A 12,280-nucleotide genomic window follows, 5' to 3' on the forward strand; every position below is an offset into this window, starting at 1 on the left:
TTGGGCTGTGCAGATATCTTGATGCAACTCGTACTAAAAATACTGTAAGAGACTAATGTCACTTGAAGCCTACTTTCTTGTATTGTACTGGTTATCCAAAACCATAAAATCTCAGTTTTAGAGGGGAAACATGAGATTCAGTCCACCTTGGAGAAGAGAGGGGTAGGGGGAGCGGAACTGCAATAACTGTTGCAACGTGTTGAAATAACACCCATGCCCATTTTTAACCATGAATAGTGCATGTCCCTCTGACTTATAAGTGATGGAATCACCTTCAGCGTGTATACTTTACAGTTAGAAGAACTTGCAAATAAATCATACTGATAACATCCCAAAATATTCCTAAGATGAAGAAAGCTTCTTCACCACTGTAAACAACTATCATCCATCACAATGGCTGAACAATCCAGTCACATTGTATTTTATTTTCAAAGTATAAAACGTGTTACCCCAAACATTGTTTATTCTGATCTTTGAAGTGGGTATCTAAGTAGGTGTTTCAAGATTATGCTAGCTTATAGTGGGGCAAAGCCTTAAAGAATATTTAAGTATTATACTGGTTTTTCAAGTTTTTTTTCTTATTATTTTACTGACCATTTTGTCTGATACTTGAACTGTCTCAGACAAATAAAAACTAAAATCGATCAGTTTTTAGAATTTGCTTTTAAATTTTGGCCTAATTAAATGATAATGCATCTTTGTTGTATACTGGCAAGGTTCCACATTAAATCATTTTTTTTTTTGACATTTTACAAACTGTAAGCAAGAACATTACAACACCACTTTGAAAACGATAAGTTTGTTGAGTTGTTTTCAAATTACATTACATAACTAAGGGACCGATCGTTTATTACGTCCTAGGGGGGGCGGTGGTTTTCTAAAAAATCGAGTGTATGAAAACTTTACCCCCCAAAAAATCTTTCAAACAAACGTTTTACCCCCCACTGCAATGACAGTTTGAAAATTTTACCCCCCCTCCCCCCCCCCCTAAGGTTGGCCTGGCGGTTGAATTGTTGAGAAATTCCTGGGGCCTGTTTCTCGAAAGTCCAGTAACTTACTGGGCCCGTTTTTCGCCGATTACAGAACGATTACAGACATGGTACTTGGCCAATGTTTTCATAGAATAACATGATTTTAAAATTTAGTTTTCAAAGCTGACAAAAATTGACTTCTTTTAAGAAACATTTGTCACCAAAATTACTTATCGGGCCCGGTAAGTTACCGGGTCTTTCGAGAAACGGGCCCCTGGTGACAACGCTTGGTTACATGCGGAAGTCGCTAGCTCTCTGAATCTGAACTGGCAAGAGAAACAATCAGAAGTTAGGCGAAATTCAAGTAAGGGAACGTACCTTAGAATATCTCTTCAATGTCTTGATAATAACGATGTTTTGTTATTGCTGGTGTCTATTCTTCACGGTCGTCAAAAGAAGGTACACAGAAGGTCAAAGCAGCTCGGGGTTTGAGAGCAGTACAGGAGCATTTGATGTATGGATGTGGATCAAGGATGTGGATAATTATATAGATTTTGAAGAAGCCTACCATCTCTATTCGTCTTTTGGTCAATTATTTTGCCCAGAGAAAGAAGCCTTTAGAAATAAACTGCTTGATGAAATACACGGTTTGCCTGTCTATGTCATTACTCAACCTATTACGTGCAAGATCTTTGTCGCTCTGAAGAATAGTAGCGATATGGAGAAGTATCTAGTCGATTTTACCAACTCTAGGATCGATGAGAAGAATGTCTGCGAAATACATTTAGTTGGTACCCTTAAAATTTTACCCCCCTCAATTTTCGTACAAGGTACAAAATTACCCCCCCCCCCCCAAAAAAAGAGCTTGTTTAAAAAAATTACCCCCCCCCCCTTGGACGTAATAAACGATCGGTCCCTAATTATGTAATGAACAACTCATTTTTTGGCGTGAAAACAGCCTTGTTTATATTATGCTTAAGTATCTTCAAACTTTATGTTAAATGAAGATACTGTATGTAGAGTTTTCATATTACAAGGGTTATATATGTGGACATGGAAACTGCTATGACAACTAGAATTACCAGCTAAAGTTATGGTGGATATAGTTTTGGTTGTCATAAGACAGGATCAAGTATATGTGTGGGGTTAATCCTCTAATGGTCTTACATGACTTATTGGAATGATGACGATTCCCCTTGGTTTATTTTTAGGTCAGTCATCAAAAAATCAAAAAAATTAATTTTTAAAAAAATTATGTGTACGTAAACAAAAAACAAAAAAACTCTGGTTGTATGGTTGACCTAAAAAAAAGTCATAAATAGTGAACAGCTGGGTATGTATCGGAACATGTATGGAGAATTCATACTTTTGATCCTCTCTTGCTTGTTGTTGTTGTTGCCAAACGTTAACTCCATGTGAACAGTTAGTTATTATTGCTCTACACCCCAAGGGGAAATGGGAGGTCAATTTTAGGGCGATGTAAAAATGCTTGTCCCTGACAGGGGTTGAAAATGTGCAGTTTTGTACCATTGCGTTGGAAATCTGAATCTCTGCTTTCAAAACCTCAAAGGAAAACTTTTTTGTTCTGTGCAATGAGGAAACTGCTTGATTATTTCAATATTTTGTTTTGGTAACCCTTAAGGAAACTACATTGGGGCCACACCTATGCCAAGAGAGTCTGGTACAATTTAGAACATTCTGTTCAACATTTTTGACGGCTTGTCCCTTCAGTTTTATGTAAGAGCCCCCCCTTCCCCTGGGGTGTAAGTGTGGTTACATTACATGTTTGTAGAGCTACTTGAGTTACTGTTGTTGAGCTACTGAGCAATCCAACCATTTATGGGTTTACCTCTGCGAGACCTGTGATACTCACCAATCAGATAAAACAAGGAAAACCAAAAAAGTCAACAATAGGTTGAGTCTAGGAAAACTTCACAGGCTCTTGTTATGAGGCACAGACCACAATACCGTAAAATTCCGGTTACGGGTGGGGATACGTAAAAAGGAAATGTCAACGGCTTTTTTAGGGGCAAGGGGGGAAGGGGTGTTACGTGTTTATATAAAAATCAAAGATGGGCCTATAAGTGGAGAGTGATTTTCGTTTACAAATAGATGGCCCAATAATCGAGGCGATTTATTAGCAAGGGAGGGGGACTTAAAACCGGGATTTCATGGTATGGGATAACCAGTACAATACAAGCTTACATCGATTTTTTAAAATAAAAAAAAAAAGGAAAAAGAAAAGAAAGTAGATAAGAATTACGGTATGGCATTAATTACCGAGGCTTCAAGTGACATTAGTCAAAATATCTGCACAGCCCCATGTATAATTATCTATACATTTGGCACACACTCTGTTTTCACGCTCGTCGTTTTTGGAAGTGGTTTAGTGTGACGGTTGTGCATGGATAAATAATGTATGGGGCTGTGCGGAAATCTTTCCCGAATTGCTTAGATATAGTTTCTTATAAAATGTTGGAGTTGAAAATTTGTTACATCAAGATCCTTCCTTCGAAAATAAAAAACCGAAATCTACACGCGGGGAAAGGGTTCTGCGGTATAGATTGCGGTTAAATTTTTATTTTCGTTTTCATTTATTTATTTTTTGCGTGTGTGTGTGTGTTTGGCTGTGTATGATAAATTGATTAATATAAAACGTAAAACAACGGAAATGAGCATGACCGAACCACAACACATTCGTCATAACCAGATAAATCCTCGACAAGTGACATAAATCGTTTCAAAAATAAACAGAGGCGGTTCTTTACTCACGTCTTTTTCCTGCGAGGCGCTGTGAAAGCTTATCATGTCAAGTTTAACCAGCCTTCGATTGAGTTGTATACATCTCCCGTAATGGCGGACGACTCGTGTGGAATGGAAACCAGGTTACGTAAATAAGCAAACCTCTTTAATGCAAATGTATTACAAATCTTGTGTTCACTCACGAACGATAAAAGTCCACGAGCTGCTATGTTGCATCAACGGCTATGCGATGAGAATCGAAGGAAAAAAGTTTGAATTCGAAGATACCATCGTTTGGGTTTTTGTGATGCATTCTTCGGTTGAATGGTTACAAAAAGGCTGTATTTGCAAATTGGCGCCCAAAAAAAGGCGCGCTTTTTCAGTGAAATGTATTTCTGTGAGTCATTATGCATAAATCGTATCTCGCATAATTATGTCATTCCGCAATTCTTATTTTGCATAATTATGCCATTCCGCACGTCTTTCCACATTCCATTCCGCAAACTCATTCCCCCTTTTACCCTCACCGGAGAAAACGTTGCCTTGTCTTGAACGAGAGTGTTTGTACTAATTTGCATAATTTCAATCGGGCCATCGGGCACGTTTTGGCCGATTTCGAACTTTCCCAATTTTTGCCAAAATAAAAATTCATTTATTTGGGGCAAATAAAAAAAATTCGAATTTTCGCTTCTGTCGCCGGATTGTCGAAAGTTACTGACAACGGCTCTTAAAAGATCTAGAGCTTATTAAAAACAAATATTTTAACGTCTTGGCAAGAGAGGAAATTACTGTTGTTTTTATGTCTGATCGTTAGCTTCCGGTAATCTAAGAGCTTTGCCCCCTACATAGAGCCTCTATAATTTAGTATTACATTTATTATTTAACGCTGTCTATATGTTTGCTTTTGTCCTGTCCGTTGTATTTACAGTTTATTTTGTACGACAATCAGTGGGCGAGACCTAACAATGGAATCATTCCTTGTTATGGAACTTTGCAACAATCTACGTGCATAATCCCGCTGATGTCTTGAAGTTCCTTTCTGTGTCAGCGTTTTTCATATTATAAAGATTATACACTGATCAGTGGAGCAGGTGTAAAGAAACTGAAAATTGTTTTAATTTCGCGAGAGCAAAAGAAGGAAGAAAGTTTATCATGCTATTAAAAATCTGTTTTGCCCTGAGCGGGATTAGTAAAACAATAACAATGTAGAGCGAGCTCAAACCAAAGAAAAGGACCGAAAACCTGGTAAACAGGTAAAACTGGATGTGTTTTATATCGTGAGCTTGTTCGATTTGCCAAATTTATTGAGGAACGAATTGTTGGAAAGTCATGTCAGCTTCGGTTAAAAATAATAATTTGCAGAAAAAGGAAAAAGAAAACCATAGCTCAAGGCTTGGTGCGTACAAGTTTGTGACTTAGGCGGTAAACCAACCCTAGTATGTTTGTTTACACCTGTTATTTCTGGCAACGGCTATTGGAAGCGCTAATGAATGGCAAAAGTGCGGGGTAGAAGATTCAGGTGGTATTTAAGTTGCTATTTTCTTCAGTTTCGCTAAACTTTTGGACAGAAGACAAAATAACGCAACTAAAAAATGAAGTACACTGTAACATTCTACTGATTTTGTGATGTGTTTAAATATGTTTTCAAATGTTCGGCCATCGATGCATCATCTACTGAGCTGTTCTCCATTTCAAAATCCTGCTCAATAATATAACTGCTAACGGCAAAACCCAATAATTTACGAGATATTCCAAACAAGTGTTTTCAAATAAGTGTGGAGTGAGAATTATATTGATAGTCTTCAGACCTTGATAAAAATGCTTCGATATTTCACCATGTTTTCCCGACGATTATGCGAACATCTGCCTTAAAAGATCTAAAGCTTATTAAAAACAAATACTTTAACGTCTTGGCAAGAGAGGAAATTACTGTTATTTTTATGTCTGATCGTTAGCTTCCGGTAATCTAAGAGCTTTGCCCCCTACATAGAGCCTCTATAATTTAGTATTTCATTTTTTATTTACTAACGCTGTCTATACGTTTGTTTTTGTCCTATCCGTTGTATTTACAGTCTGGTTTTTTGCGACAATCAGTGGGCGAGACCTAACAATGGAATCATTCCTTGTTATGGAACTTTGCAACAATCAGTTACGTGCATAAGCCTGCTGATGTCTTAAAGTTCCTTTCTGTGTTAGCGTTTGTCATATTATGTAGATTGTACACTAATATATTAAGTAGTGGAAACAGGTGTGAGGAAACTGCAAATTGTTTTAATCTCACGAGAACGGAAGAAGTAAGAAAGTTTGTCACGCTATTAAAATCTGTTTTGTCCTGAGCGGGGTTAGTAAAACAATAACAATGTAGAGCGAGCTTAAACTGAAAACCTGGTAAACAGGCAAAACCGGATGTGTTTTAAATCACGAGCTTGTTCGATTTGGCAAATACTTACCATAGAGCCTTTATAATTTAGTTTTTCATTTATTATTTACTAACGCTGTCTATATGTTTGTTTTTGTCCTATCCTTTGTATTTACAGTTTGGTTTTACGACAATCAGTGGGCGAGACCTAACAATGGAATCTTTCCTTGTTATTGAACTTTGCAACAATCAGCTACGGCATAAGCCTGCTGATGTCTTAAAGTTCCTTTCTGTGTTAGCGCCTGTCATATTATGTAGATTGTACACTAATATATTAAGTAGTGGAAACAGGTGTGAACAAACTGCAAATTGTTTTAATTTCACGAGAACGGAAGAAGTAAGAAAGTCTGCCACGCTATTAAAATCTGTTTTGTCCTGAGCGGGGTTAGTAAAACAATAACAATGTAGAGCGAGCTTAAACTGAAAACCTGGCAAACAGGCAAAACCAGATGTGTTTTATATCACGGGCTTGTTCGATTTGGCAAATACTTACCATAGAGCCTTTATAATTTAGTATTGCATTTATTATTTACTAACGCTGTCTATATGTTTGTTTTTGTCCTATCCTTTGTATTTACAGTTTGGTTTTACGACAATCAGTGGGCGAGACCTAACAATGGAATCATTCCTTGTTAGTGAACTTTGCAACAATCAGCTACGGCATAATCCCGCTGATGTCTTGAAGTTCCTTTCTGTGTTAGCGCCTGTCATATTATATTGATTATACACTGATCAGTGGAACAGCGGTATGAAGAAACTGAAAATTGTTTCAATTTCGCGAGAACGAACTGAAGTAAAAAAGTCTATCACGCTTTTAAAATCTGTTTTGTCCTAAGCGGGGTTAGCAAACAATAGCAATGGAGAGCGAGCTCAAACCGAAGAAAGGACCGAAAACCTGGTAAACAGGTTAAAAGCGGATGTGTTTTATATCGTCAGCTTGTTCGATTTGGCAAATTTATTGAGGAACGAATTCTTGGCAACTCAAGTAAGGTTCGGCTAAAAATAATAATTTGCAGAAAAAGGAAAAAGAAATAAAACTATAGCTCAAGGCTTGGTGCGTACAAGTTTGTGACTGGCGGTAAAACGACCCAGTTTGTTTGTTTACACCTGTTATTTCTGGCCGCAACTTCATTGGAAGCGCTAATGCCGAATGAAAGGCAAAATTGTGGGGTAGAAGATGTTCAGGTGATATTTATGTTGCTGTTTTCCTCAGTTTCGCTAAACCTTTGGACAGCTGATAAAATAATGCAACAAAAAAATGAAGTACACCATAACATTTTATTGATTTTTTTTCTACGATAAAGCCGGCATTAATACAATTAACGCTGAAAATAACAGCGAGGTTACTACACAGGTAAATTTCCACGAGGGGACGATTTAAAATCCGCTCAATACCTCTCTTATGTGTTTATTTACAGCCAGAGTTTCAAGGAACTGTTCTTGAATTGTTCAGCAAAATTTCTCAAACGAACACGATGCACATAACTAACTTACTTACATGAGAAGGCATCTGAACAGACATATCTACAATTCTTCTCCGGCCAGCGAGATAATAAGTTTCACTTTGATCAGTCCATTCTTGGAACCTTCAAGTTACTTAATTGATGCTCTGTTTCTTTATTAGAATTTCAGCAGCGTTCCCTCCTTTTTTGTTTTTGTTTTTTGTTTTTGTATTTGCTAAATAACGTAAACTAACATAAGTTGGTTTTCACGACAGTGAGTTTTCTCGAACCATTTGTTCAGTTACGGTGGAAGTTTTAAAAATTACCCGTTCTGTATTGCGCCGCTACAACACCTCAAAAATCTTCGAAGAGCATTTCGGTAGTTTATACTGAAAATGAAACAGATGCAAGGATTGATGGCACAATTTGAGACAGCCATAAACCAGGTCATACTTTCATAGACAAAGAAGCCACAAGGCAAACTGTCCTGCGCAAAGGATGACAGTAAGTTGTTAATACTCCAGGGTATCCAGCATAGTACAAACCCTGACACGATAGCAATGGCCATCTTTAGCACGTTTCTGTTTCTTTTCGCTCGTTGTTGCTCAGCGATGGCCGATTGCTCACCTGGAATCTTCTGTGACTTGAGCTTGATAACAATGATGGAATAAAGTATGGACAACAAGACGACTGGGATATAATAGAGTATAACAGATATTGCAATACCGTAGTTTTGGTAAGATAAGACCTCTCCAAAAACTTGGTTCCACTCCATTTGACACCGCGGCAGTTTTCCTGGCAATTCATAGAATTTGAAGGTTAAGAAATGCGTTGAGAAGACTGTCATTGCGATGATCCACGTGGCGAGAATGAAGAAGGGGCACAGCTTTGAACTGATGAGTGGCGAACGGAGGGGAAATACCACAGCTCCAAGTCGATCCACTGCTATCAGAACCAGGCTCTGAACAGAAACGGCGTTGGATACATCTATTAAGAAGGGAAGCAGCTTACATAGGGCCTGGCCAAGAGAACCGCCGATAAGCAAGGAGTCCGCGTATATAGAGGTAAGATGTTGCGGGAACAGGAATATTGGATACAGCAAGTCAGACATGGCCATGTTGACGATAAAAAGGTTGATTGGTTTTCTCAAGGTGTGCGTTTTGTAAACAATTATTCCTACAAAGGAATTTCCAAGCAGTGAAACGACGAATATCAGGCAGTAAGCAAGGGTTGGTCCGACTTTCGCTGCTGTAGGATTGAACGTAATGGGGCATCTCGATCCATTCACCGTTGCGTTCATGGTTGAAGACATTCTGACAGTATTGTTATTTCTCGCTCTTGCAAGTTCTTCGTGTTGTTCTATTATACATTATAAAGTGACAGAGCTTTCAGGCTTATGATTCGTCGATATAGACAACGAATTGATGACGCTTTATTTGACTATTTGCAAGTTCATCGTGTTGCTCTATTATACATTATAAAGTGACAGAGTTTTCTGGCTTATGATTCGTCGATATAGACAACGAATTGATGACGCTTTATTTGACTATTTGCAAGTTCTTCGTGTTGTTCTATTATACATTATAAAGTGACAGAGTTTTCTGGCTTATGATTCGTCGATATAGACAACGAATTGATGACGCTTTATTTGACTATTTGCAAGTTCTTCGTGTTGTTCTATTATACATTATAAAGTGACAGAGTTTTCTGGCTTATGATTCGTCGATATAGACAACAAATTGATGACGCTTTATTTGACTATTTGCAAGTTCTTCGTGTTGTTCTATTATACATTATAAAGTGACAGAGCTTTCAGGCTTATGATTCGTCGATATAGACAACGAATTGATGACGCTTTATTTGACTATTTGCAAGTTCATCGTGTTGCTCTATTATACATTATAAAGTGACAGAGTTTTCTGGCTTATGATTCGTCGATATAGACAACGAATTGATGACGCTTTATTTGACTATTTGCAAGTTCTTCGTGTTGTTCTATTATACATTATAAAGTGACAGAGTTTTCTGGCTTATGATTCGTCGATATAGACAACGAATTGATGACGCTTTATTTGACTATTTGCAAGTTCTTCGTGTTGTTCTATTATACATTATAAAGTGACAGAGTTTTCTGGCTTATGATTCGTCGATATAGACAACGAATTGATGACGCTTTATTTGACTATTTGCAAGTTCTTCGTGTTGTTCTATTATACATTATAAAGTGACAGAGTTTTCTGGCTTATGATTCGTCGATATAGACAGCGAATTGATGACGCTTTATTTGACTATTTGCAAGTTCATCGTGTTGCTCTATTATACATTATAAAGTGACAAAGCTTTCTTGCTTATGATTTGTCGATATAGACAACGAATTGATGACGCTTGATTTGACTATTTGCAAGTTCATCGTGTTGCTCTATTATACATTATAAAGTGACAAAGCTTTCTTGCTTATGATTTGTCGATATAGACAACGAATTGATGACGCTTGATTTGACTATTTGCGCACGACAACAATTTTTTTTCTTTTTGAGGCCCTTAACGGGAAGTTATGCCGACATATGACGTGGTGATTACGTTTTTCATTATTTGCCAATTGAGGCCATGTTGGATCCGCCATCTTGGATTTCTGGATTTCCCAAAACAACACCAGGAAAGCGCAGAAATTTAACGAAAAGTAATCAAATTAACCCACAAAAGGAACACTTAATATGAGCTAAAAATACAAAAATTCCTGTAAGAAAAGAATTTTTTTTTCATTTTAATAAAGGTTTTTCCATTTTCTGAAAAAACTGACTGTCACCGTCAAATTTCTGGCCATTGTAACATCAAAGTCAATGAATACTAACCGACCATGTACATCAAAATTTTCCCACATAAATTTCAGTAAAAGTGCTAACGTGTGCTGTCCGAACCACCCTATTAAAAGAAAAAAAATAAAGAAACAGAAAAGGAAAAGGAGAAGCGAGAAGCCAATAGAGAGAAGGCACAAAATGGATGCTCCCTGGTTTTTCCAAACACTAACGCATGCGTGCAAGCTCTGGTCCTGTGGAGCGGCAGTCATGGACAGGTTTGGAACTCATCAGCTCGCGATTTGTCTCATATCTTGCTTCCCGCGTAAGCTATTTTCACGTTCTATATGAAATGTCGATCGCGGTGGAATACTTGTATCCACGGGAAAGAATACAACTTAGCTTTCTATTAAACGAAACTGAGAAAACAATCTCAGTTATAACCACACAAATTGGAATTCGAAACCTGTAAATTGAATATAACATATGGAAAAGAAAATTATAAATAGGCTCGATAAGATTGAAAATAAGAGCAGCAAAAATTACCACGAACTTATTAGGCAGAAAAATCAACTGGTGGTAAACAAAAAAAAAACATTGTCAAGTAGTAATAGCTAGGGAGGCGAAATTCTCGACGAAAAATATCTGGCTTGAGTTGAGAACAACGCAGTTTGATTGAGGATGCTTTCATAACACCTCTTGCTAGAGGCGAAGACACGAATTGAAGAACAGAAATGTAGCCAAACCGTCAATGATGTTACTGTTATAACCCGGGAAACGTCTAAGGGCTTTACTAAAAGTTGAGTTTGGACGAACATTACTGCGGACATTTTTCAAAAACTTCGCGAACCTACCACAAGAATAATTAGCGGTTGCACAGATGCCTTCTGTTTACTTCCTAAGTCAGCTCATGTCACGCTATTAGCGATCAGTAAGCCAACCGTATATTCGAAGTGTGGGTGTTTCTTATTGAAAAGAGAGGGAAATTAAAGGGGCAATGTCACCTATTTCAGTGTCACTTCAAATAGAGAAAAAAACATTTTTATCGATGGGAGGATTAAAATAATGGTTCAATTTTGATAAAAATAACCCTACTAGGGCACAGAAACTGGTATTAGTCATTTTTTTCTGCAGATGACTAGGATGGAACGGATTGGAACTTGAAAAAACTGGCCAATTTTTTCAACTACCTCCTGTGAATTTGGCAAAGTTGCTAAAAAGTGATTCTAGTTTGTTCCTCCCCGGAGAAATCATTTCATATTTTCCTCCCACTGCTCTAAAAGCGATTTCATGTTAAAGAACGGTGACGAGTTGCATAAAACTTAACGGCGGGTGTAAATGCTATCGTCAGACGTTAAAATACTGAATGTGTCTGGGCTGAAGGTCTGGCGTTAGCAGTTACGCCCGAAGCTAAATTTTATGCAAAACACCCCGGGTTCTTTGTCAAATATTTGAGCTGTTTTGCCAACATACAGCAAAATATCCGTGACAGTGCCCCTTATTAAATGCAGTGTGTAGGATTCAAACGTGAGCATTCCTTTCACTTTAGATTTTTCTTGCTTATCTGATGCGTATCATGCATTCCCCAGGCGCTGCATATTTTAGTCGCCTTTGCTTGTACTTAAGGTTTTTGGCGCCTCTACCACTCATTATAATTTTCTTGTTGTCAACGATCTTCGTCAGATCGATTTTCACAAGACTTCACATCCTTCTACGCTCGATTCATTTTTTGGCTGTGTTCTGGAAAACATTTGTAAGTGCGCAGTTTGTCAGTTGTTATTTCTTGTCTTTTTTCCTGTTAATTATTTATGTTATTTCTTGCTTTAGTCGAACCATCAGGATCATCATCATTTACTCAACTCTTCAACAATCCACCATTCTTGGCCTTCGTCAGAACTTCAATTTCAAGAG

General features: G+C 37.6%; 1 protein-coding gene across 1 annotated transcript; it reads right to left on the bottom strand.

Annotated features, from left to right (window-relative positions):
• Window positions 1-7,446: 7,446 nt before the first annotated feature.
• On the bottom strand, window positions 7,447-9,053 carry LOC146471274 (QRFP-like peptide receptor). Its single transcript, XM_085121082.1, has one exon. It carries the CDS (start codon window positions 8,884-8,886, stop codon window positions 7,897-7,899), a length of 990 nt encoding a protein of 329 aa, XP_084977208.1. The 5' UTR covers window positions 8,887-9,053; the 3' UTR covers window positions 7,447-7,896.
• Window positions 9,054-12,280: the final 3,227 nt, after the last annotated feature.

This window comes from Pavona decussata, unplaced genomic scaffold (assembly GCF_977016875.1).
Source record: "Pavona decussata unplaced genomic scaffold, jaPavDecu1.1 SCAFFOLD_105, whole genome shotgun sequence".
Lineage (NCBI taxonomy): Eukaryota > Metazoa > Cnidaria > Anthozoa > Scleractinia > Agariciidae > Pavona > Pavona decussata.